At 51.1% G+C, this 27,169-nt stretch overlaps 1 protein-coding gene across 1 annotated transcript; it reads left to right on the top strand.

Annotated features, from left to right (window-relative positions):
* Positions 1-2,220: 2,220 nt before the first annotated feature.
* On the top strand, positions 2,221-25,678 carry HCK (HCK proto-oncogene, Src family tyrosine kinase). The gene is given in 15 exon segments (XM_067553972.1): positions 2,221-2,330; positions 2,520-2,580; positions 10,024-10,141; positions 10,890-10,917; positions 10,920-10,931; positions 11,756-11,855; positions 13,287-13,382; positions 14,249-14,352; positions 15,367-15,516; positions 16,413-16,565; positions 17,180-17,362; positions 17,998-18,074; positions 22,114-22,267; positions 22,606-22,737; positions 24,129-25,678. Coding segments are annotated over 13 exon segments (1,509 nt in total). The 5' UTR covers positions 2,221-2,330; positions 2,520-2,580; position 10,024; the 3' UTR covers positions 24,332-25,678.
* Positions 25,679-27,169: the final 1,491 nt, after the last annotated feature.

Below are 27,169 nucleotides of genomic sequence, written 5' to 3'. Positions count from 1 at the left end.
GGCAGGTTTTCCAAGGCTTGGAGCTGGACCAAACGTGGGCAGTTTTGCCTGGGGATGGTAAAAGGCACATCCCTGACACAAAATCCACCCCTGCCAAATATCACGTCCCTGCTCCAAGGCATGGCGGTGCCAGGACAGTTCAAAGAAAAGCTCACCAGAATTTTTGAACGTGCATTTCCCCCCTTGCCTCATTCTCAGACCTGGCCAAACCGTTTGGGCAGAAATTAAAAAGCAAGACAGAGCAGTCAGCCTGAGGCAGACATCCAGAATGGAACACTTCAGCCTGAGTAGTTACACTTTGGCAAAGTTGTAAACAACTGAAAACAGATGGGAAGTGCCAGGCAACCGAATAAGCGGCAGCGCTGTCGGCCCTGTCGATAAGAACCCCAAAGAGAGAGCAAGAGAGCGAGCTGTTACACCTCCAGAGAGCCGAGGAAGAGCTCCGTGGAGCTGGAAAGCTGGGCTCTTTCGCCAACAGACCTTTGTCCCAGGCAAGCTGTTCCCTCCCCCACCTTGTCTCGCTCATATTTAGAGCAACAGAAATGGAGCGCGAGAAAGAGGCACGCTTCGAGAGAGATGGCCCAGGGTTCCCGGAGACACAGAATGGCTTGCTGCTCTTCCTGTTCCTAGCATGTTAAGCTGCATTCAGGGCCAGTTCCAATAACTGAAGAAGGAACTTGAGGGGTGTCATAAAGCAAGTTCCTTAATTTTGCTGAGAACTAATCTATTTGTAGCCATCACTGTTCAGTCCCTAGAAACGCCCCCAGTAAAAAGCTGCTGACCTCTGAGGTCCAGAAATAATGTTATTTTCTGAGGACACAAAAGGGGTTCAATCCAAGGGGAAGGTAGGTCAGATTCTGATCTCCCTTATGCCACTGCAAATCCAGAGAAGCGCCGTAGACAGTTCACGTGCCAGGGCGTCTGACGCTCCACTGCCAGGTCGCAAGGTGGCCTTTAAAACCCACCTTTCACGGCTCTCAGGGGCAACACAGAGTCAGGCAACGGAGAGTCAAGCCCTGGGATTCATTTGAAGGCCTCTCACTGAATTCATTGGTTTGTAGAACACAGCGAGCGCCGCAGATGAAGGACGCGAGACGGGCCGAGCATTGCCTGGACAGCTGGTGGCTGGGGTGACGGGTGGTGCAGTGTTTTCCTAAGTCTCGCTCAGGAGGCTTTTGTTCGACATGTCACTGGTCTGAACTGTCGCAGCATCAGAGGCCGGTGGAGTCTCCAGCTGTGCCCTCCTCCCGGGCCTGCACAAGTTCTCCCAGCTGCTCAGCTGAGAGGTGAAGGCATTACCCTGGTTCCACAACCAGGTGCCTCTGTTGACTCCAGTGTCCTAACACTGGCATCAATCTAGTATCAGAGCCAGGGAGCCAGGCCTGAGGGCTGGTGGCAGCCAGCTCCCTGAGGGGAAGGGGCCACAGTCCGGGGGAGAAGAAACAAAATCCTTGGGGGTAAGAGATGGTGGCTGTAGGAGGGGCCCTGGGGGCAGGGAAAGGAGCCTGGACTCCGAGGCAGTGGAGGGGACAGGGGGGTAGAGCCAGGTAGGTGCCAAACGGGTAGTGGGCGGGGCTAGAAGTCGGTGGGCGGGGCATGCGGTGGTGGGCGGGGAATGTGGAGTTTGCAGGTGGTGGCTCAGATGCCGGTGAGGAGGGCGGGGGCAGGGTTTGCTGGGGGGGGAGGAGCCGGCAGCCCGAGGGCGGGGCCGAAGGATGCTGCGCCCCCCTCCCGCCCAGTGCAATAGACAGCGGCCCCGCAGCTGGTGGGGCAGGGCCGGGGAGGAGAGCGGCAGCGGCACCCCAGGGGCTCCGGGCTCGGCGGGGAGCCATGCCGCACGGACGGAGGGGCTGAGCCCCGGCTGCGGGCGCTGGTGAGGACAGCGGGGAGCCCGGGAGCCTGCCCCGACGGGCGGGCCGAGCAGGGGGCTGGGCTCGGCGGGGCTGGGCTCGGCGAGCCCCGGGACAAGGCTCCGGAGCTGCTGTGGGACGCGCCCCGGCTTCCCCCCGCGAGCCCCCGGGCTGCCCCGGCTCGGTGGACTTCTGCAGCCGGCGGCCCCGGCCGGTGCTCGGCGCGGCAGAGCCCCGGGGAGCAGGGCCGGGGCAGTCACCCCGGCTCCGGCCGGGCGCTGGGCAGGGTCCCGAGGCAATGCGTGGGAAGGGAAAGCAGCTGTGGGCGTTCCGGGGCGAGGAGCGCAGGACGCGGCGCGGGGGGTCACTGGTCATTCCCCAGCCGCGGCAGGGGAGCAGCCAGGCCGGCTCTGGGGCAGGCCGGTCCAGCGGGCATCGTGCCTCCACCGCGGGCCGGGACCAGCTTCGTCAGAGGCAGGTGTAAGAAATGGCTCCGAGGGCAGTGAGGGGAGAGCCTGGCCCCAGGGGAAACTCCTCTCTCCTTTCCTTGCACCCAGCCGGAGTGCGCAGCGCCCAGACAGCGGGTGTGCACACACCCAGCCGCAGTGGGCGGGCAGGAGGCTGTCTGAGGATTAAGGCTGACTTTTCAAACGGGTCCTCTCTTTTCAGGGGCTGAGGGTCCTCGCCAGGCTGCGGAGAAGGAGAAGGAGCTGACCTTATCAGCACTCAGGTACTGGGGTTTGTTTGTTTTTTCCATGTGTGAGATGAAACCGCTGACATGTTGACCTGTGCGTTCCGTTCCACTTAAGAGCTGCCCTGTAACTGGTCCCATCCGCTGGTGTGTGTGTGCAACCCCTGAGAGCTAGGTGCTGGCAACTCAATGAATCTACCCCCCTCCTCCCTCCCCACATGCTTTTACCGCCAGCTACACCCTTCCCGGGTCCAGTGCCCCCCCAGATCTACAGCTGGGCCTGGCTGCCTGTGGTCAGAGGAAGGCGGTGTTGTTACCTCCCCTCGGACTTTCTGTTGTTGCTAAGGTCAGGGGATAATTTCGTCGCTGCTGGTGTAGCTGCTGACCTCAGTTCAGTGAGGTAGCAACACGTTTGGCCTCTGAAGTTTCACACATTGTGGTGACTTTCCCTCCCCTCCACCAGAAAGAAACACACCAGACACATTCTGATTATAGCCGTCCTCTCTCGGCCCCATTGCTCAGCGTCTCCGGCTGGAGCTGTGGGACGGGCACTAGCGCTGGACTTCTAGTACAATGGCGATCAATTCCAGCAACGATGCCTGTCACAGACCGGTGACCTCTGCTTCCAATAACCACCCAAAATGAAGGCCCACATTTCCAGCTGGGACACAACCTGGCTTCCCTATTTAGAGGTGCAATTTGGGCCTGCAAAATTGCCCTCCAGTTTTCCCTCCAGCTAGTGACTATCACTCATGGGCCGATGTGAGGAGCTGGGGGGCTAACTACAGGATGTGAGAGCCATCCATCTCCAAATATTTGCTCTTACAATTTGAGCCTGTAGCCAGGGGAGGCTGAGCTTTTGAAAACATAACGCTGACTTCTAGTACTGTGTCATAACGTCCTGGCCCTTAGATAGAAAATGTGTACCTTTAACTATTCCGCATTTATTATGAGAGTGACACAGAGAAAAGTCAGACCACAGTAAAACAAAGGGCTGGAGGGTCTCAGCCCCGTTCCTAGCAGGTATACCTTGTCACCAATGGCCCCCTGATTGACAGCCGCAGCAGAGACTGCAAGACAAAATAGGCCTGTGACCCGCTGACTGAGCAGTGTGGGGGGAAAGCTTGCACAGTACCTCCTCTCATGCTGGACCTGCTCTATGGAGAGATGACTCCTTCCATCTTTGGGCTTGTTCACCTGAACCCTTTGGCCAACACTAAATGGATCCAAACAAGTTGAGGGTGGAGGCAAACGAAAACAATAGACTAAAATTAGTCTCTAGTAAGCTGATTCCTAGTGCTATCAGGAAGGTGGCATCCATGCTTCTACTAAGCATTACAAAGAAAACCTTTAGTACTTTCTACTGCATAAAACTTACCGGACCAAACCCACAGGTTGGGGTATCCCCAAAAACTCCCCCTGACTCCTTGAGTAAGGACTTCAGGGCTGGCCTGCAGACATCCCGTCAGAATGACCCGTCAAGGTCAGAACTCTGCCCTGTGTTCTAAAGCCCGCTGCTGTAACTTTATTTCCCCTTTACCGAGGGCTACTGCTGTCTTGCTGCTCTGGGCAGGGCGTAAAGCACTATGCAGGGGGCCCAGAGGGCTCTTCATAAAGAAGGTGGCAAGTGTCTATGAATCTGGGAGCTCCTTCTGAGAAATGAGGTGCAGGACAGCTCAGTGGGGAAGGTATTTGCAGCTGCTTATTAGCAGACCCGTGTTACCAGGAAGCAGTGCCTTGCAGTGGGCGAGCCTGTGCTGGAGAGGGCATGTTCTCCTGGGCTCTGATGAGGCTGGTACTGGCAGAACAGAGGAGTCCAAGAACAGATCCTGGAGGACAGAAGGGCCCGAGTCTCTCTGCTGTTTGGAGAAATGCAGTTATATCCCTGAGCAGGCTACAATGTTCCTTCCAAAATGGAGAACTGTTGTCAAATGCCCCTTAGTTTGCTGTCCACAGCCTCGCCTGCAGCTGAGGTGCTGGGCCCCATCCTGAGAGGTGCTGGGTGCCCTCAGCTCCTGCTGGGAGCCACAGGAGTTCACCATCTCGCAGCATGGGACCCAAGCTGTGCTTCCTTCTCGGGGAACCCCCTTTGCTTTGCTCCCCACCTCCTGGTCTCCATCAGGGCTGGAGTAGTGCAGTGTGTGCTGTCAGTTACAGGGTGTCTCTTGCTGGGTGGTGGTTCTCCCTTTCCATCTACAGCACCAAGCTCTTCCCCTTTCGCTCGTACTGAATGAGGTCTCCACAGGATGCCAGGAAGCTGCTTTTTCCACTCTCTGCTTCGTGTGGTGCATTTACTGCTGACGCTCTAAAGCTTCACTGACCTTTCGCAGGGAACTCTGGACAATCCAGTGTTTGCAAAAGCTCCGTGAGAGGTTGGGCTGCTGCCATCCAAGTCCTCACTGCGCTCTTACGTACTGCGCCCAGAAAGGGCAGGGATGGACAGCACCGAAGACTGTACGGAGGAGTCATGGGAGGGCGTTAGAGAGGTTAAGTTAAGGTGGATATTAGGAGTTGCTCCCTGAAGCTGTGGAATATTCTCCCGAGGAAGGTGGTGGAAGCTCTGTCACTTGGCAGGTATAAAGCTACAGGCTGGACAAAGCCCTGGAGAATGTGCAGTAGGGAACAATCCTGCACTGGCACCAGGATGGACTGGACGATCTCATGGGTCTTTTCCATCTTGAACGGGTTTCAAAAAGAACTAGATAAGTTCATGGAGGATAGGTCCCTCAATGGCTGTTAGCCAGGATGGGCAGGGATGCAACACCAGGCTGTGAAGTGTCCTCAGCCTCTGTTTCCAGAGGCTGGGAATGGCCAACGGAAGGGATCACTTGATTACCTGTTCTGTTCATTGCCTGCACTGTGGGAAGACAGGATGCTGGGCTGGATGGACCATTGGTCTGTCCCAGTGTGGCCATTCTTAGCTTCTAAAACAACGGGAGTCCTGTAGCACTTTAAAGACTAACACATTTAATTTCTGCAGGTATAAGCTTTCGTGGGCTGTAACCCACTTCGTCAGGTGTGGACTCTCGTTTTTGCTGTATACAGACTAACACAGCCACCCCTCTGGAACTTATGCTTCTGTGATTTTTCTCCAGAAGTCCTTTGCCTCTGGCAAATTCAGTTCACGTGATGGGCTCCCCCACTCTGCATCTCCCATCGACCCCACACTGAACTCCCTTAGCCCTGGGATTTCTCCATAACCCTCCCCCCACCATTCCTTTTCTCTGTTAAGTCATTGTGTGGTATTTCGCTGGGCGGGCAGTTCTGCAGAGGACTGGATGTTACACTTGCCAGTTTACGGGATTTCTGTGTCTGTTATAATTTGTCCTTCCCCCACTTATTGAGGGTGGGGTTGCCTTTCTCATAATTCTCGGGGCCTGAGTCACTAACATGCTCTTATTGTTTTGCATCCCTGTGGCAGTGCCAGAGGCCGGGGTACACGGGGAATCTTGTTCTGGGTGTCCAAGAATGCTTCCAAGAGAGGGAACTGCAATGGGCAGGGATCACTAGAGTAGCTAGATGTTGTAGTAACTTTTTCTCTAACAAACCCCTGCTTGTTTGTCTGTGTTTTTCAAAGCAGGTGTCAATGGTTGTACTCATTTTGATGGACTCAGTGGGCCTACTGAGTCCAAGGTGTTAATCGGATTCCGTCACTGTACAACATTACACAGTTAAACATGGCTCGAGGTTTCAAGTGCAGTGACCTCAATCTGCTTTGCCCCAAAGCAAACACACCATTAAAAATCTTCCTAATCTTTTATTAAAGACTCAGAAAAGCAGGGAAAACAAAGCATTTGAATGTAAAGTACTAAGTAAGGTTTCATTTTAACAATATCCCTGGCTCCTGTTCGCTGTAGAGAGGAAACCCCCAGCTGGGGTTTTATTTTTAAGATGGTAATAACAGTCCTTTTGGGGGAAAAGAGAAACTGAGTTGAAATGGTCTGGAGCTGCTGTTAAAGTCCAGCCCCATTTCCTGGAAGATAAAGCAAGCCAAACACACATGATGGGGAGAGAAAATAACAGAACAGCAAAGGCAGAAAATGCAGCTTCTGTCTCCGGTACTTGCAATCTCACCGCTGGAAAACACCGGCCCAGCAGATGGTCTTATCAGCCGCTGGGAGACCTGGCAAACTTGTACCAACGCCAGGCTGTTGAGGGCACTGCTTTTAGCTCCTCTGGTCCCAGGCTCACAGCAGTGTTGCAAAAGATGCAGATGTCTTGGCTGGCTGAGCCAGACTCCCATTAAGCAGAAGGCAAAAGGAGAGAGATAGGAAGGGGAAGAAATTAAATGGGGAAGGAAAGGGTCACAGGAGGGAGGGGTGACAGCAGGAACCCAAGTCTCACTTTCAGTGCTCCAGTCCTAAAACAATGAATAGGAATGCAGGGCAGAGGGGTTCTGGGGGTGGTGCGCCACTCTCTGGTGACCCTGATATCTGGCTCCCAACATCCCCAGACTCCTGGTGGCTCCAGCCCCCTTGCTCCTCTGCCCAGTCCCAACTGCCATGCCCCATGCTCTCGCCGCACCGACCCGCCACCAAGTGCCCCTGGGCCTGGCACAGGCACCTGCCAGCTAGGAGGGAAAGGAGCTGCCTGGCCCGGGACAAGCAGAAGTACCCGGACGCCATTCCGGCTCTAAGAAAAGGGTGCCGGCATGGCGTTCTGTAACGTTCTGGCATGACTCGCACGCTGCTCACGTTCCAAGGGGTGGTCGGGATTTAGTGGGAGCTGGTGGGGTCCCAGGAGATTGAGGGGGTGACAGCTATGGGGTAAAGGTGGTGCCTTCAGTCTACCCTTCTCCTGGCCATTTTGATCCCCCCCACAAGTGTCTTTTTCCAGACCCCAGAAGGGAGGGATGGGCAGAATAGCCCAGCCCCTCATTATTTTGTCCTCCATTGAGGACTAGTATCTGACGTGCCAGTTTTGGGTCATTCATTTCCGGTTCCATTCTCCTTCTGTTGACCAGTCACGAACTTCCCATGGTGTTTGTATGGTGTCAGGAGACCTTTGGTTAAGTCTGATCTCCTGTTGGTACCGTCCATTTCCAGTCCTTGTAACAGATTATTGGGACATCTTAGGAACCTTCACCCACTTTCCAACAATTGAGCTCGCAGTTGGGATTGACTTTAAGGCCAGAAGGGACCATCGTAATGATCTAGTCTGACCTGCCCACTTCAGGCCACAGAACCTCGCCCACCCACTCACCCCTGCAATAGACCCATCACCTCTGGCTAAGTTAGTAAAGTCTTCAAACCAGGATTTAAAGACTTCAAGTGACAAAGAATCCACCATTTACTCTAGTTGAACCCAGCATGTGACCCATGCCCATGCTGCAGAGGAAGGCAAAAAAAACAAAACCCAGAGTCTCTGCCAATCTGACCTGGGGGAAAATTCCTTCCTGGCCCCAAATCTGGCAATCAGTTGGAGCCTGAGCATGTCAGCAAGACCCAGCAGCCAGACCCCTGGGAAAGAATTCTTCGTTGTAACTCTGAGCCTTTCCCATCTAAGGCCCCATCTCCAGCCACTGGGGATATTTGCTACTAGCAGTGGCAGGTTGCCTGCAGTGGCATGTAGCCCATCTCATCATATCATCCCCGCCATAATCTTATCAAGATCAGTCTTAAAACAATCTTAAATCTTGCCCCCACTGCTCCCCATGGAAAGCTGTTCCAGAACTTCACTCCTCTGATGGTAGCCCTGCTGGACCCTGTTATCACAACACTACCCCAGCAAATCCTCACTTGTGAAAAGCCCTTGGAGGGAGGGGTGGAAGGGACAGGAAACCTTTAACATTTTAGATTGAGGTTTTGTTTTTAAGTAAAGCCCCAACCATTAGTTTTGATGCAAATTTTAGATACAGCGCCATAGCACAAATAGACCAAAGCTGACCCGTGATGTGAAAGCCCTTGAACTGTGTGGACATTTTGAGCTGCATCTGAATCCTGTGGTGCAGGCCATACATTTATTTAAAACAGTGTTAAAACTCGCCGGCCTCCAGCCTGTGACCACAGTCGCAGTGTGTCTATCTTTGATGAAAGACGATTCAAAATAGCATTGCTGTCCAAGACAGATGAAAACTATCTGAGCGGACAGCAGAGAGCCACCAAAGCGAGCCGGGAGTAATGCGGCGTCATCACAGGGGTGGCTTGGATGAACAAGAGACAGGGAATACATTTTTGCCTTCCCAGGACTCTGAGACCCAGAAAATACCACGCAGTTTGCCGAGCTGTGGCGTAGGAGAAGTAGGGTCAAGCGCAGTCACTGCTGCAAGCAGATGTGGGAGGCAAAGCAGGTCACCGGTGGTGCGAGGAGCTCCGGCCCCATTAGTCGTGTGGGTGCTGGCATGCTCATTGAGCCAGACGTGTGCATCTCCCTCCCGGCCAGGGGCACGGTGCAGATTAACTAATGTTAGGAAGATGCTTCCACCACCCCAAAGATTTTTTTTTCTTTCTTTTCAAACAAGGATTATCATCATCTGGCCAAATCCTGCAGCCCTCCCTTAGGGGAACTCCCACTGAATTCAGGAGGCGCCGTCCTCAGAGATACTGTGTAGCTGCGGTTCCCACTGCAGTGGATGGGAATTTGGGCCTGGTGGGAGTCTTGTCTGAGTTCAGGCTCTGGTATTTGGGCTGTTGTTTGCATCTCGGTCCCCAAAGGTCCTCCCAGCTGGGCAGTGCTAGGGGGGCCGTGTCTGGGAGCCCACCGGTAGGGCTGGGCTGTGATTGTGGGTGTTTGAGGCGTGAGCTCTCTGCTCTGCAAGCCTGAATTGTGGGAAACGGTGTCATCACTCACAGCCTCCTCCGCTCTGCCAGTGGTGTTGGCCTCCATATGCCATTTGTCCCTTCTCCCACAGCTGTCTCCACCTGCCTTCTGTGCTCCCGACGCATGGAACGCTCTTCCCGCGTGGGTCTGCAAAGCCACCAATCCTCCTCAATCCTGCCCTGCCTTCAGGCCCATAGCAGCTGCGACACCCTCATGAAATTCACCAACTAAGACTTTTCTCCGAATAAAACACATTTTTTTAAAATCTCATCGTGATTCCTGAGTAAGCACAATATCCTACTGATAAGGCCCATCACGCCCGCCCCGTTCCTCTCTCTCTGTCCTGTCTAACGTTATTTTGTAAGCTTCTTGGCGTCAGGAATCCTTCTCTTTATGGAAGTTCCTACCATGTCTTTGGGCACTATTGGAAGTAGTAATAATAATAAAATCCTGCTATATGGTGTGAGTTGACTGCGTGGGATTAGGGAGAGATTTACGTCTGGACTGATTCTTCGGTAATTGCTCGTTATGGGGCTCCAGCACCTGGTACTGGCCGCTGCTGGTGACCGAGCAGAAGGCTAGATGAGTGTGGGTCTGAGTGGGTCTGGTGACTGCTATGTAGGCATTAGCATGGGTTTGTTTGTGTTGGAATTGTTTTCCTTTCTGTGCAGAGTTCAGCACTGAGCCGGAGAATTTGATTTCTTTCACTTCTTTCCCCTGCAGGATGGGCTGTGTGCAGTCCAAGGAAGCCGGGGTGACTGGCAAGGGCTTAAAAGCTGATTCTGGCCCCCAACTCCAGCAGGCCCACTATGTGAAAGACCCCACGTCCACTAACAAGAAAGTAAGTGGAAATGTCAGGAGAAATTCCTTTCTGCGAGCTAGGGAAGAGTCACTGCTACTCGTGTATTTACTGATGAGTCAAGGCCAGGGCCAAAGGGAAGCGAGGTGCAAGATCCAGCCATTAAAAGACAGAAGCTCTGGGCAGCTCTTCCCCCACCATCCAATGTTTCTGTTTTTGTTTGGATTTGACCTAGGAAGCAGGACAACCTGCTCTTGGAGCATCTGGGGAGTCTGTTACTGGTCCTGGTGCCTGTGGTTTGGGGGTAATGCTGGTTTAGTCTGGGTTGAGAGTGCAAATGAGTTGCAATCCTTCCTGGGGTTGGGCTGGAGGATAATCTGATGGAAATCCAGAAGCTAATGGAGAATGAAAAAGAGAGGAAGTAGTCAGAGAAGGAGGAAGACACTTCAGAGGGAGGAAGAGGAGGAGAGGACGGTCATGGGTCTCTTGGCGGTCAGCAGTGGGTTGCTTAAAGAGAGAAAATAAATATTGCAGGAGTTTCTCATCGAGAACGGGCTGTCCCGCTGGGGGTGACAGCTGTGGCACCCACAGGAGTGTGAGCTCCATCCCGCTGTCCATCCAGACTTTCACTGTGCAACTCCCAGCTCCACTGAGCCCAGTCTCCCTCGGTATGCCCTCTCCACATGGTCCCCAATGCCCTCCACCGCCTGTCTCCATTCCGCACGGGAGCAATTTGTCGGTGTAACATCTAGGGACATCATCCTCTAACCGTTCCCCTCTTGCTTTCCAGAGCAATAACGCCTCCAGTGCACCTCAGCCCCCCCAGCAAATGGTAGGTATAAAATGTGATCTGCAGGCAGATGTGTTCGGAGATGAATGCGAGCTGCAGCCACCAAATCTGGGTCAAATTCCCCCAGAGCAGGCAGAAAAGGGGATTTTTGGAGCTGGGGTCTTTGAGCTGGATCCCTCCCTAATACGAGATGTGTGAGTGTTGCCACACAGCAGGGGTCTGCAGTGCTGCATGCCACACACCAGAATTTCACCTTTGGGAACCTGGGTTCATATTCCACTTAGGTCCCAAGTGCCAGTGACTGTCATGGTGTCAGCGTCGTGATTCTCGAGGCTCAGACATGTCCCGTGCTGCCTACACTGGTTCATCAAAACCCCTGAAAACAGACCTGTACATAAATCATTACCCCCCCCCCAGGGGCCTCCCCCAGATCTGCAATCCCCTCAGTTACCCCAACTGAGTGGGGGAGAGGGATGCGTGTGCTGATTATTGGGAGGGAGACGCGTGTTTGCTGCTGGCTTTGTGGTTTCTGTTAGAGTGGAGGGGACTCAGCTACTCGAACGGGGTGGGCTGGGTGAATAGGGAAGGAGCCACCAGAAGGGCCTGATCCTGGCAAGTCAGGGTTTAGAATCCATCAGGGAAAACTGTGTGGAGTCAGCCAGGACTGAATGGACATGGAAGCTGAATTCCCATCACCCAGGTGGCCTCTCCAGGTGAATAAAGGAGAGGTCCCTGTGACCTGTGGACAGAGAGGGGTGAGGGCATCTCATGTATGAGTGACTTGCTTCCCCCCAAATCCCGCCCGTGCCCAGGATAAGCTTTTTTGCCATTCTGAGGGAAGGGGGGGGGCGTGTTTTGCCTTGCAGACTCCGACGACTACATCGCCCTGGCACTCTATGACTATGAAGCGATACACAACGAGGACCTGAGCTTCCGGAAGGGAGATCAGCTGAAGATCCTGGAGAAGTAAGTGCACTCCCAGCACATCTGCTCCCTGGCTGCAGGAGGAGAAGGCGCTGAGGTTAAATGAGTGGCTGCATAAGACTGTAGCCTGTGTTTTTTTTGAGCGCCTGGTGACCTCACACTGTGCCCTGGCTCTATGGGTCCTGGGGAGCCTTGAAGTTGTGACAGGATCCCCAAGGTACCACCTGGAACTATGGGATCACTGGGCCCCTTTTAACTCTCCAGCCTGGGCTGTCTCTCTCAAAGCTCTGTCAGTCACAAGCAGCAAACGCCTCGAGGCGCTGTGATCACCCAACCCAACCCAACTACATTGCATGAAGGTTCTCCAAGCCACTCATGAATTACACAGAGGCACCAGCCAGTTACCCCAGCCCCTAGCCTTGCACCTCAGAAATATACCGTCTTACACTGCTCACGGCTCCCTTGGACAATGCATGCTCATTAATCAGCTCTCCACTCTGACAAAGGGTAGTGGACATGCAACAGCCCTTGTTAACCTGAGCTAAACACTTCAACCAAAAACCCCACTGATTTAGATAAAATATAAAACAGATTTATTAACTACGGAAAGATAGAATTTAAGCGATTATAAGTGGCAGGCATAGAGACCAAAGTTGGTTACGTAAGAAATAAAAATAAAACCGCAGTCTAGATTCTACAGACTAAGCAAGATTTGAACCAAGCAGGTTCTCATCCTAATAGATGTTGCAGGCAGTTTACAGTTATTGTTACACAGGCTGTACTCTCTTTCCAGCCTGGGGCAAATCTCCCCACTTCAAAGTCTTTGTCTTCCAAACAATCTTCCAGGTGTTGAGATGAAGGAGGAGAGAGGCCCTCTTTTATCCTTACTTCCAGCTGCTAGAAAGATCCTTGCTGAGATGTGGGGGTTAGACAGTCCCCACTGCGTATATGCCCTCTCTGAGGAGTCTCTGCATGAATGGATTCTTCTTGATGGGCCATCAACACCTGTCTGGCTGGTCCGGATGTAAATCTGTCTTGCTAGGTGCTCCTTTGTTGCCACTGAAAGGCAGGCTGTGGGCACCTCCCACATATTTCAGTAACAGACCTAGAGTAATACTTCATCACTTCACATGCAATGAACAAGATATTAATGTTCAGCAGATCAAGACTTTTTAAATGATACCTCGCAAGGCATACTTTGTACAAAACAGAGCATAATCATGTCCCAGTGGTGAATGTGGGGGTTCCAGGGTGCTATTTTGAGGTACACAGAAGGTTTATTCCCTGTGATTACTCTTTTCTAGGTTTATGGCCCTGTAGAGTTTCCTCTGCTGCAGGGCAGCATGGCCTGGTGTGCAACATGCATTAGAACTGCTGCCTTTGGAGAGATAGGGAGAGCTGGAAATGCTCTTCAGACCCTGAGTGCGATGTCAGAGTGATGGGAGCGATCTAATGTCTGTCTCCTCTCCTCAGGTCGGGAGAGTGGTGGAGAGCAAAGGCGCTGACGGGGGAAGAAGGCTACATTCCAAGTAACTATGTTGCCCGGGTAAACTCCCTGGAGACAGAAGAGTGAGTCTGCCATTCGTTTGGGTGGGGCCGGATCTCTGTGCAGGGATAACATCACAGATTCCTCTTTATCTGAATAATCTGCGCTCTGCTGCCCATTGCGTCTGCTGTTCTCTGCCTTTTCTTTTGCTGGCTTAATCTTCCCATTTATGTTCTGCTGCCGTTCTGCTTCCGCTTGCTGCTTCTCCAGGAAGGTTAAACTCTTCTTCTGCCTAGAGACGGACTCGGGGCTGACCACCAGAGTCACTTCTTCTCACTTCCCCACACACTCCTTCTTCTCCTTCATGCGAACAATAAGCTTTCTCTGCACTGCCCCATATACCTCAAAGTAATGAGTTGCCTTAATTCTATCCTGGCCTCTCTCCGTCACTCACTCCTTCAGGGGCCTGGGAATGCCCTGAGTGTGAAAGGGATGGCTAAATGTGGCTCCAGGCCCCAATCCTTTGTGCTCCTGACCTGTTCAGAGTCCAGAGGATAAAATGATGCCATGGGGAGAGATCACCCTCTGAAAGCCTCCATGCTGCTCCTGTGTTCCAGGGAGGTCCATTTGAAAGGTGTGATATGGAAGGCACAGTGAATCCCACAGAGCATAGATAATGAAGGGGTTTGTGGGGTGAGGTCTTCGCTTCCCAGTGATGGAGACACAGGAGCTGTGACTGTCATGTTACATCAACAGGGAATAATTCTGAGAAAGCAGAGCTGTGATGTAGGGTGACTGTCGTGCGGTCTCCTCCGGACTCACCATCTCCCTTGGTTTGGGTCTGTTCTGGAAAGGCTTAAATGGGCAGAGTTTCAGGAATGTCTGATAAACAGAAACCCACCTGCCTGCTCAGCATGTGGCTGGGATCATCTCTGGTTTCGCCCTACAGGTGGTTTTTCAAAGGAGTCAGCCGGAAAGATGCAGAGCGTCACCTCCTTGCTCCGGGGAATATGATTGGATCCTTCATGATACGAGACAGTGAGACGACCCGAGGTAACAAAGGGGGCAGTGGAGGAGGTGCTGCTCCTTCTCGAATCCGAAGGCTCTCTGCTGTTTGTGGGCGTTGCTCTTGGGACAGAGCAGGAGGAGATTGGGTGGGAGAACCAGGCAATTCAGCAACTATTGGGAAAGGAAAGAACAGGGTGTGAGCCCCTTCTCTGCTGTTGGCGGCTAACTCGGTCCCCCTTGATGCCATGAGATACAGTTGTGTGCTAACATATTGCTGTCATTCACTCTGTTGCAAGATATCCTAATCTATGGGGGAAGGGTGAGATTGCAGGAAGTGACCCCGTCTGAGGCTCCTTTTGAGGTTAGGAGGAACAGAGGAACTGGAAGAGCAGAGTTTATCTGATTATCAGCTCAGTGCTTCAGTAAACAAGCCCATTGCAGGGTGCAAGGGGTTGAATTTCAGCCTAGAAATCCCAGTGACGTGTTCTAGAAATGACTGCACCAGACAAAGGGGTGTGGGCACTTAGGGGAGATGGGAAGGAGGGGTGAGCAGAGCTGATGTCCCTTGCGCAGGGCTGCAGGCTGTTGAGCTAGCTAGCTGCCGTTGGCAGCAATGGGCTGGGTTGCATAGCGAGGCGTTGAGGTGACCTGGACAGTCTGCACGAGGAGGCAGGGTGTGATGGAGGGGAGCTCAGGCCGGCATTATTGGGGTAACCTGTGCCAGCGTGGGAGCTCCACACACACTCTGCTGCCTCTCTGCGGGAATGACAGGCAGCTGAGCATCAGAGCCATGGATTTGGCAGTGCCCCAGCCCCCTAGAGGAGCCCAAGTGGGGCTCTGGAGTAACACTGCACTGCAGGATGAAGTACCAGGGTCTGGTCCTACAAGCCCTTACCTTTTCCGCCACTGAATCTCTCACAGACTATATATACCGACCTATAGGAACCTCAAGGTAATGCAAGGACAAGGGAGCAGAGCTGGAGTCTGTAGCTACCTGCTTTCAACAGGGCCTGCAGATACCCCTGGAGCCTCAATTTGTGTATCTGTCTCTTGAATCAGGGAGCTACTCCTTGTCCGTGAGAGACTTTGATCCCCAGAATGGAGACACAGTGAAGCACTATAAGATCCGGACGTTGGACAGTGGTGGCTTCTACATCTCCCCTCGGAACAGCTTTGCCACCCTACCGGAGCTGGTCAGCCACTATAAGAGTGAGTCCCACATTACACGTGCTGGGTCCTCCGCTGGAAAAGTGCTGCCCATGCACACTGCGGCCTCAGGGCTGCCTCTGCTAGCACCATGGGCAGGCGGCGTCCTAGAGCCTCCTCTCTCAACAGCATCCCCCTGCTCCTGCTATCTTCGTCCCTCTCTCTGCCCATCAAGACTCTGTTCCTGGTTTCTTTCCTGCAGGGAGAATTTTAGAAGCTACTGCGCACAGAGTTGGCGACAGCGGGGCTGGGTTGTTTTAGGGTCTGTCGATGGGTTACGGACTCTTCCACCTATAGGTTGCTGCTCTGAATCCAGACCAATCCACGTCATTGGTGCCTGCAAGTTGTTAGTGCCTGACTGCCAATTTGGTGCTCTTGGATGTAATTTTGATGGCTGTAGTGCAGTTCGTAATGGCAGGTGTCCACACCCCCAAACTACCCCTATGCCTACCGAGCTCTGTGCAGGAGCAGGGGATTGGAGAGGCACTGAGTCAGTAACTTCCACATGCTCCAGAAGTGGCTCCTGCTCCCCGGTCTCCAAAAATCCAGGATGCGTGGCACTGTGGGGAAGCTTCCTGAGCTGTACCTGCGTTGTGCATAGAGGGGCCTGTGTGCTCCAGGTCACACATCGTGAGGATGAACGTCTAACCCATTAAAGCAGAAACAGTCCCCAGGCTGGACTGAATGGCGCTATATACATAGCAGGCTGTGATATCAATCATGAAATGCTGGTTATGGTGAAAACACCTGCACTCAGTCTACACTAACGCTTATGCTATTGCGAGCCCCAGCGAAACTGTTCAGGTGCTGAAGATCTGGCACAGAGCTTTGTAGCTCAGACTCACCCTGCCAGGGAGAAAAGACTGATCCTGATCGTAGATCTTGTTGCTCTTTTTCAGGCCAAAGTGATGGGCTCTGCCAGAAGCTCACTTTCCCCTGCATTGTGCCAAAGCCACAGAAACCCTGGGAGAAAGATGCCTGGGAGATTCCCCGGGAGTCCCTGAAGCTGGATAAGAAGCTGGGAGCTGGGCAGTTTGGAGAAGTCTGGATGGGTAACAGCAAATATTGGGGGTAGAAGGGAAAGGGAAGACAGAAAAGGTAATGACGAAGGCAAGAGGGGTATTGTAGACAGAGGAGGAAATGCCACTGGAAGGAGGTAGGTAAATAAGTGATCTCTCCAGCTGGAGACAAAGGAGGATTTGAATAATTGGATATATGAAGCCAATTTCTGCTCTTCTTTTTATTATGATTTGCCTCTCAGGGCTGGGCCAGGTCCGGGGGGAAGGGGGGAGCACTGAAGGGTATGTCTAGCCACCAGCCTTCATGTAGCAGCCGTGTCCATACAAACCAGTGTCATGCCTCTGAAATCTAATGATCTCCCAGTGCAGAGATGCCTCAGTGCAAACTGAGAGGGGTTGGGTCACTGTAGGAGGAGGAAGAGAGATGAGCTGCCTCTGGGGTGCTAGCACTGGGACACTGCACCTGGATCAGGTTCCTGACCTGTAACCAGAACAGGACCGATCTGTCATTGTCCAAATGGGACAGACGGCTCTTCCCATGCAGACACGGCCATGGCCCTTGGGAGAGACAAAGCCCCAGACAATTTTGCCCCCTGCTGATTGGGAATGGCCTTGAAGTGTCCTAGTGACCCCCCTGTCCCTTCCAGCCACCTACAACAAACACACCAGCGTAGCCGTGAAGACCATGAAGCCGGGGAGCATGTCAGTGGACGCTTTCCTGGCGGAAGCAAACCTGATGAAGAGCCTGCAGCACGACAAGCTGGTGAAACTGCATGCGGTGGTGACCAAGGAAGAGCCTATCTACATCATCACTGAATTCATGGAGAAAGGTAACCCCTCCCCCTGCCCCCAGCTGGCCTGCCTCTGGGACAGCGGGAGAGGTGGAGCCCAGAGCTCACCAATACCACCTGGGGATGCTGGGGGTTCAGGTAGCAGCCCCAGCTGACCCAGTTTGCCCAGACCCCTCCACAAGTGCTGTCTCTGGGTGTGAGAGAAGTGTGTCGCCCTCGCTAACTGCTCACGTGCAAGTGCAGCTGGCCAGGATACGGTTCATGGCTGGAAGTGTGTGATAACTGGTCGCCAGGAAAGAGGGAAGGAGCGTGGGAAATGACAGGAAGAGAACAAAGAAAAAGGCAAGAAGCATGTGAAACCCATGAAGTCGAGCTAGCCCCACCCCCACCACAGACTAGCCCACCCCCCCATACACAAAGAAGGGAGGACGCATGTCTCTCAGATCAGCGCAAGTGGTGTCCCATCTTCTGACTCACTCCCTCAGGCTGCAGCTCTGGGGACGTGCAGGACTGAGAAATCACTCTTGGGAGGCTGGTTCTAGAGTGGGCCCCTCTACGTTTCCCTGAGCAAACTTGGGGAGCATGCTGAGTTTGCAGGCCATGATCCAGGGGCTTGGTGAGGTACAGAACATGCTGGCCAGGCCCTGAACACCTTCCTGTCATGCCCTTCGCAGGCAGTTTGCTGGATTTCCTGAAAAGCGACGAAGGCAACAAGCAGCCTCTACCAAAGCTGATTGACTTCTCTGCCCAGGTGAGGAGAGAGGGCGTAACGGGGCAGCTATCCCAGCCGGGGCCTGGGAAACGTTTCCTCCTAGTTTGGGCAGGAGCCACTGAGGAGGAATTGAGTTGTGTGCAGGGGCCAGCAGTGACAGAGAAGCCAGGCCAGCCTGAGCTGAAGGCCTTTGTGCTGAGATCTCAAGTCCCCGCAGCAATTGACCTTTTGGTGTCAAAACAGGTGGGCTCTTGGGATATCAGTGGTCGGGAGAGAGGCCAGACAGCAGACTGGGGCAGTTACAGAGCATAAAGGCCCTTGTGGACAAAGCCAGTGTGGTCTCGAGGCCTGAGCATAGGACTGGGCGCTAGGAACCCTGGAGTTCTAATCCTGACTCTGCCACTGAAGTGACTTGCTTATGGTCACGTGCAGTAAACTCAAGGCTGGCCTCGTCTTGCTGACAGCAGTGCAAAATGGGTGTGGCTCCACAGACGTGCAAGTGTGATGAGGGCCAGGCTGCCCTATCTTTAGAAGGCAAGGAGCATTACTGCCTTATCTCCCATGGGGTTGTGAGCTATAACTGCGAAATTCTGGGAAGCCATGGGGAGGTAGGAAGTGCCCAGTGGGGTTACTAGGAGGAAGGTTGGTGGAATCAAAAGCTGAAGTGACCGGGAGAAATAGTTGGTCTTTGGGTTACTAGCTGCTGGGAGCATAGCACTTGCCTGGGATGTTCAGCCAGGTAAAAGCTGGCGATGGGTGGAGGGGGTATGGGGGAAACACCAGGAAGGTTCTGTGAAGAATCCAACTGTTCGGGATTTAACAATGGTGAACTGTGAGCCTGATTTGAATATGCAAATAGGCCTTATAGGCCCCAGGAAAATGTGCAAGTGAGGGGGAGGACCTGGGGCTTTTTCTGCTTACGGAGAGGAAACTTGGAAATAATCCAGTGAGTTTCCCCTCTCTGCGTCTCCTGGGACGCGTTGCTATTCTCACTCTGCTCTCTGAAACAACTGGCCACTTGTTCACAACTGGCTCTGGGACCCATCGTACAGCTGTGCAAAACTTAGGAGCAGCAGGTGTGTGGTCGTGGCTGAAGGGGAAGTAGTTTATTCTCTGATGAATGTGGGAGTGGCAGTTAGAGATCTGGAGACTGTGCAGCTGGTCAGTGTTGCAAAGGATCCTGACAGTCAGCTGTCTGGCAGAGAACCAGTCCCAGCCTACCCCATGTCAGGATCTGGAGGAGCCTGTGTTTATCAAGACCCTCAGTTTTATACTCTTCAATGGCCATAGAATTTACTACAGATTCTGGTGACTTTTTTTTTGTGGGAGTCTAGATGGGGAAAGTTTCCCTTTTAATTTCATTCTCCAAGATACAACAGTTCTGGCTGAAGTAATCTAATTGCCAAGTGTGTAGCTCAAAGAGGAGCAGCAGAAAAAACTCTCTATAGTGGTGACCTGGTTTAAAAGTCACAGGCCACCCGGTGCCGCCACCTCTGGCACTTTTCTGCCAGACCCCACAGTACTCATACAGGGCCATGCAGATTTCCAATCAGGTCATTCTTTACTCAGTCAAAAGTTCTTGCTTTGAACTACCAGCCAATTTCTCCAGCTCCTCACAGCTCCAACTATTTTCCACTTTACCCCATGTTGGGAAATCATTTAAATATGAGACTCGTGTGTTAGCAGAAGACTTGGCTAAAAGTAGTTTCCTGGCAGAGGGGAAAGGGGGTTGGTTGCAGACAGGGCTGAGGAGAGTAAAAGATTTCATAGGAGTTCACAGACTGCTCCCTGAAAATAGCCTTTGAAATAACATTTTCAGTACTAGATAAATTGGATTTGCAGTTGTGCATCTAATCTGTGTGTGCAGTGATCTGCTTGTGTATCCAAATGTATTCTTATTTATATTTCAGCAGCAGCTAGAAGCCCCAGCCAAGGTCAAGATCCCAGGGTCATAGGCACAGCACACACACAAGCCAAGTTAAAAATTTTGCTGGCATAGCTACAAAGCATACCCCCCTCTCCAGGATGGCTATGCTGGTAAAATGCCCATTGTAGCTGCCGCTACGCTGACAGAAGGGTGGATCTGTCAGCATAGCCAATGTCTTCCAGGGAGGTGGTGGTGTTATGCTGGAAGAAAACCTCCTTCTGTTAGCATGCACTGTGCCTACGTTAGGAAGTTCTGTCATGCAGCCAGACTGGTGTAGGTGTATCAGCAGTGCCTGCGTAGTGTAGACTAGCCCGTGGCAAGGGCTTGTTTACACTTAAAACTCTACAGAGGCACAGCTGTCGCACCTCATTGTAGATACTAACTATGGCAAGGAGAGATTCTCCCATTGGCATAGGTAATCCACCTCCCCGAGAGGCAGTAGCTAGGTGGATGGAAGAATTCTGTCTATACGGGGACTTAGGTCAGCTTAACTATGCTGCTCAGGGTGTGGATATTTCACACCCGACTGACTTAGTTAAACTGACCTAATTTTCTAGTGCAGACCTGGGCTTAGACTGTGTCTGAGGCCTGGAGAGCTGATCATCAAAAAGACAGGCAAAAAGGGGGAGGAGCAGGAACGTGATGTGGCTTGCACAAGGTCTCGGCAAAGCTGGGAAAAGAACCCAGGTCTCCTGAGTCCAGGCTCAGTCCCTCTCCACTACACCACACTGCCTCAAGTACATGCAGCTGCAAACGAGATATGCACTCGTGCATACCATTTTTCTGGCGCTCAGAGCCTTCACAAAGGGCCGACCTAGAATTTTTCACACAAACACGTTAATATTTCTTTCAGCTTTCACAGCACGTTTGCATATTCAGAATGAGTAATTGTGGGTGCAAATAGGTTCCTGGGTGTGAAATTATGCTCTTGTGTTTGTGGCACTTGTTTTTGCCTAGACAGTTCAGGTGCAAGTATTTGATAATTTAGGCCCCCAAATTCTATGGGCCAGATTCGCCGAAGGGGTAAGCAAGTGCAGTATGTATACTTCATCCCCATGCATTCTTTCCTTTTCAGCTCCATGGTCGAGCCCCAGTGTACCATTCTCTGTCACCTTGTGCTCCCTTTGCTCTGTCCCAGCGCCTCTTGATGAATGCTCTGTGTTGTTTGAGGCGAGTGCCATCTACTGGGCTCTCCCACATATGAGCATGGTCAGATAAGAAGGGAGTGTTGTTTAGATGCAATATTCAGTGCTGCCGTGGGCAAGTCTGAATTTAAAATTCCCATCTCCAGGTAGACATTTTGGGCACCATATCCACTGAACTCCATGAGAGAGAGATGTCTGGGGGAGAACTGTGCTCACCGTATGCTTAGGTTTTGGGAGAGTTGCTCTCGGTTCTATAAAGTTTCTCCGTCCCAATGGGAGATCTGTGTACTCTCTCACTGCAACTTCTTCCCATCTGCATTCTTCTTCACGTATTAGGGCAGAGGGGTTGGCAGAGATAGTTCAGTGTGTGCAGTTATGGTGAGATCTGGAAAAACATTATCACTGAGTCTGCTTGAAAACAGACATGAGCATAGTATATTCCCACAGGTCCAGATAGGAGAGTTGAGGGCCTATGGCAGCAGATTTGGGTTTTGATTATGTACACACTAGCTCATGTGTGGGTGCTGGCAACTTCAAGATGAGTCTGTTTGCCTGCAAGTTCACATGTGTTTGTGTGAGTCCATGTGCATGACTGTTGGTGAACAGGTTAGATTCCAGATTCCAGTTCATGGAAATTTGTTCTGCTATGTCAATTCAACAGCCACTGACCCCTGCCGTCTCCCCACCATGGACTTAAGTGGTGCATAAACTTCACGTTGGCCCTCTCTAGAGGGCTGAATGTCACCCAGAATCCTGGACTTTGCCATAACTGATCCCCCGTCTTCAAGATCAGTGAACAACCCTTTCCTTAGGGGACAGGGATTTAGTCCGTCACTCCACTCTCTCCCAGAGAGAGGGGAATAGCTGTGCACTCATGGTTCTATTCCTGGATTTCTAGGTGCTTGTTAAGATGAGTTAACTTCTCTCACAGTGCTCGTAAAGTGTTTGTTTTTATGGCTCACAAAGTTTCTGAAACACATTTGTATTTTTTCTCTCCTTTCTAAAGATTGCGGAAGGAATGGCTTTCATCGAGCAGAGAAACTACATCCACAGGGACTTGAGAGCTGCCAATATCCTGGTGTCAGCCACCCTGGTGTGCAAGATTGCAGATTTCGGACTGGCCAGAATCATTGAGGATAACGAGTACACAGCCCGGGAAGGTAGAGACCACTGCTGTGGATGCCCTGTGCAAATGCATGGCATAATAGGCATAAAATGCACATGGATGGCCAAATTCAGAGGTGATGTGTAAGATGGTGTAATCTGAACTCCTTTAGGCCTACTTACACCCACATACCCATATATACGGGAGTCTGTGGTGGCGTAATTTGCACGTCGAGGACATGTGGAAGAAGTTACCACATAGGTTAACGTAGAATGGAGGCTACTTAACTTGCTTCTCCATACATCCTTCTGTTAGTTACTTATCTTGCTATGCGCCTTATTTCTGGCCACTTAGCATGTGAATTACACCTGACCATTTTGATCTATTTGCCAGGTGCCAAGTTTCCCATTAAGTGGACTGCACCAGAAGCCATCAATTTTGGATCTTTCACCATAAAATCAGACGTCTGGTCCTTTGGAATCCTCCTGATGGAGATAGTTACCTATGGGCGGACCCCATACCCAGGTAGGAAGTTGAAATGTCTCCTCAAAGCCCAGCTCCATGTCAGAGGTGCTATTCGTGGCCTTTCCATACAATCTACTTCTAGGTGAAATTAGAAAGGGATTGGTGAAGGATGGGTGCAAAGAGAACTTTGAATCACAAAAGTTGGGGAGCAGCATTTAAAGACAGGATCATGAGCACAGGGTCCAAGGTGACAAAGCCTCGGAACAAAAAGTAAAAGGCAAAGTGCCCAGGGCATGGCGTAGTCACATCTCTGACCAGCATGTTTCATTCATTCATCCACCCTAGCTCTTTGAGCAGGTACCAGCCCAGACTGGATGGTGTGAAAGATTGAAACCCAGCTGGTACTCTTAATTTAACCTTAATTATTCACTGTCTAGACGCTGTCACCTAAAAATACACCCCAGTCGAAACATGCAGAAACCAAAGTGCACAGGGCCCAAAGCAGAAGCTGCAGGAGCCCCAATTTTAGAGACTGAGAAATGGACACGAAGTTAAGGTCTAAAGTTTCAAGTGTCCAGTAAACTTAGGTGATGCCACTTCTGGGTTCTGAGCTTGAGACACACATGGCCTGATTTCAGAGATGCTGAGCACCACTGATGGTGGGCATTCAGCACCTCTGAAACTCAGGCCCTAGCGATCTCAAGCTGGGTATCCAAATGTGCAGTGAGTGCTTTTGAAAATATGGGCTTGAGTGCATCACTGCTGGTAGAGCTGGGATCAGACCTCAAAAGTTCTTGGCTCTGAGCCTGTGTTCAGTCTACTAAATCCAACTGCCTCTTTTTATCACAGATGAAACATTGTTGGAGTTAGCATATTAGTGTGGGCAGGGGGGACAGCAAGCTGGACCAGATGTTTTAGGAGGACTGAAAAAATCTATTAGCAGCATCAGCAACTCTCTCCATTTATACTAATCTGTCTCACTAGTACCTCTTGTAGATAAGAAATGATTCTGCATAAGCAGGGTAATCTCTCCATGAATTATCCATGTAGGATAAGGGGCATACCCTAGGAGCTGTTTGGGGTAAAGGCCAATTCTACTTCCCAAGTTGACCTTTCACCTAGTAGTTCTGGAGGGAATGGCTGATTAAAGACTCTCACCAAATGGAGAGTACGATCTTTATTTTTGGAGTGTTATGCAGAACTGGACTGTAACTGATCTCTTTTATTGGGATAAAAATTTGATTATGTTAATAATGCTTTGAATGTCATTTTCTCAGATTGCTGCACCTTTTCCAGATGGCAAGATAGGGGCTTATCCCACCCTTCTTCCTATATTTTCTTCCCTTCCCTCTTTGTCAGGGGGATCACATTCCCTAAAGGGTTGTTAAAAATCAAAATTAAAACACCCATTTTAATACTCTGTTTCCCTCCTGCTCGCTGTTGTGTTATAGGGATGTCTAACCCAGAAGTAATCCGTGCCCTGGAGCGTGGGTACCGAATGCCGCGCACAGATAACTGCCCAGAAGAGCTGTATGATATCATGATGAGATGCTGGAAGACCAAACCAGAAGATCGTCCTACCTTTGAGTACACACAGAGTGTTCTGGAGGATTTCTTTACTGCAACAGAGAGCCAGTATCAGCATCAGCCTTAATGTAGAAAATCCAGTGACAGCAATTGATATCCATGACTGTGCATACTATAGTACCTGTAATATATGCACACAGTCTATTCTTCTCCTGTCCCATCCCTCCATTAATTTCAGCCTCCTTGGGCTGTGAACTCATTGGATAAGCTAAACACCATCAGGCCTTGTTAGCACTTGGATGTGAGTCTACTATGGAAACCCATTGCTGAAGAAGTCTTCAACAGGTGGCTCTGTTCTCTTCAAATCCATATAGAACTATTGCCCGAGCGTAGAGCAAGGAGTCACTGTGATGGAGAAGGTGCCATCTTTCCGATGGGAGATAAAACTCTGGTCTTGACCCTAAAAAGATCCCATGAGGCTTGTTTGCTTTATGCAGATAGGACAACAGAGCAAATTACATTATGAATAATTACATTCTGACTAAAATCTCCCCATGCAGTTTCAAATGAATATAGTTTTCACCCCTCATCACAAACTGTCATGGGCTGGAGTTGTGTACGGTTAAACAGCTGCTGGATTTCACCCCAAAAGTGGTCACTTGTAAAGTGATTTCTAAAGGGCCTCAGGATTTCTGGATGAAAGATGCCTGTGAAGCCTCATTCAAACCCATTTCTCTTTTGTGATGGTTGCCTGCAAGGATCTGATCATGGACAATACCTCTGTATCTTCTTGTGGGTAGACTATTGGCAAGTGTATTATATTTAACTGAACTAGATATTGAGCTCCTTGGAGCAGGAACCTTGTCTCTTTACAAGATGTAAAATGCCTCGCACGTACATGGTGTTTTATAAATAACAGACATTGTCCTGATATTTTCCCCTCCATTGCGCTGCAGTAACGACAGCAGAATTTGTCATTTTGCTTTTTCAACTCCTTTTTCTGGAGCTGTTTCTGCAGATTATATAGTGGCACCTTTGTGATTGTATGAGAATTAAAGGTGTGTTTCCTAAAAACCAGATTAGGAACAGGAAGTTAGGGACTTATATATTCTCAAGCATTTTACAATGTGTAGAAGACAAAGTAGTTAACTTCGGTGATTCCATCCAATTTCTGTTTCTCTGGATAGAAGAATGGCACAATTTGCAGTTTAATAACTTGCATTTCTACCAAGGAACTCTGCATTTCTTGCATACTTATTTTACGTTTTTTAGTATTTAAAGATAGATTTGGGGGAGGGACAGAAGGGTGGCAGAAGTGAAGATAAAGATTTTGGACATGTTTGTCTTTCTTTTTCCTAATGAATTTCTGAGATAATTATGTGACTTTCCTGAATAATATTAATGGAGACGCAGTGGATGATGTGCTTCTATCTCAGCCTTGATTTTCAGTCAATAAATATTAAAACATTTTGCATTATTTGTGGCTTTTTTTTAACATGATATTTTTGATAGCCAGAAAAGCACTAGTATTATCTGTTCCTAGCTATTGGTACACACTTGCACATGCACATGCGCACGCACGCACACACACACACACATACACACGTACACCTCCAACTAGTAGGGAGGAGATCTCAGGTTTCAGGGCAGGGTCTCTTCCTTCTCATCTTTATCTCAGCAGAAGTAGCCAATATTGCCAATGCCAAGCATTTAAAAATCATGATTCAAGCCCCCATGAGTCACAAAATTGACTTAAAAATCAACAAATTTTTAAAAACAAAACTGGGTTCTTTTTATTTCTCTTCTGCCTTAGAGTTTTTCAAACTTTCTGTGCAATCTTGAGGGCTGCAATGCTTACTTAAAACAAAACAAAAACCAAAACCCTTGTGATTCTCATGTAATCACGTCTGCAGGAGCTTTAAGGAAAATATCAACTTTGAGTCAGTGATAAAGTGTGAGAGTTGGCAACAATGGCCAGTGGAAGGGACTGTCTGACCTTGCACTCAGGCCACCATGGTAGTCAGGGCTGCATCTCTCTCTCCTGGGTTTTACTTCTTAGTGTCCCTCATATACAGACATGCCCACGGTGGATGTTTGCTGCTGCTAGAAGGTGGGCGTGGAGCAGCTCACACTGACCATTCTAACCAACAGCTGCAACAACCCTGCTCACAAAGGTATTTCTCTGGCCCCCATCCCGCAGCGTTTGAGCCCCCACTACCCACCCTGCACCCTTGTGGGGGGGCAATGCTATTATCCCTGTTGCACAGAGGTGATTGGTTCCAGGCTGCAGAGGGAGCACCTGGCGCAACAGGGATTTGAACCTAGATCTCAGGGCAGACCCATTGGGCCTACTTGGCACCACTCAGGGAGGCTGGCAGGGAACAGGGTGTTTGGGGCACTCGCAGGTCTCTTGCCTTTACCATCAGGTTACACTGGTCCCAAGCCTCAGGCCAGGTGCTCCCCTGATGGCCCTATAGCTGGGAGGGGTGCAGCCACCATCTCTCTGTCCAGCTGTGGGGAGGGGGTCTGTGGGGCCAACAGCCCTCACCCGGTGTAACCACTGTGGCAGAGAGACCATCATCGTTCGGCTCCAGGGTTAACAGCACACGGGAGAGAAGGGGAGGGATGGAGCACTTCCCATTGGGCTACCCTGTACCCTCTGCTGCCCTCAGTAAAGATGGCGCCGGGGAGCAGACAGTAGGTTACCTCCTGAGGAAACTGCCCTCAGTAAAGATGGCGCCGGGGAGCAGAGCGCAGATTACGTCCTCCTGAGGAGACGGACCGTGCCCCCCCCCTCCGCCCTCAGTAAAGATGGCGCTGGGGGAGCAGAACGTAGGTTACCTCCTGAGGAAACGGACCGTGCCCCGCTGCCCTCAGTAAAGATGGCGCTGCAGGCAGGCCTATCCGCGGACAGGGGGGGCTCTGCTGCTGGTAGTTCGGGGATGGGAGCGTGGCTCGGCGAGAG

This window comes from Emydura macquarii, unplaced genomic scaffold (assembly GCF_026122565.2).
Source record: "Emydura macquarii macquarii isolate MOO-44397 ecotype Brisbane River unplaced genomic scaffold, CSIRO-AGI_Emac_v2 contig_1483, whole genome shotgun sequence".
Classification (NCBI taxonomy): Eukaryota; Metazoa; Chordata; order Testudines; family Chelidae; genus Emydura; species Emydura macquarii.
Note: the sequence above shows the minus strand (reverse complement) of the source record. Positions and strands in the feature narration are given on the sequence as shown.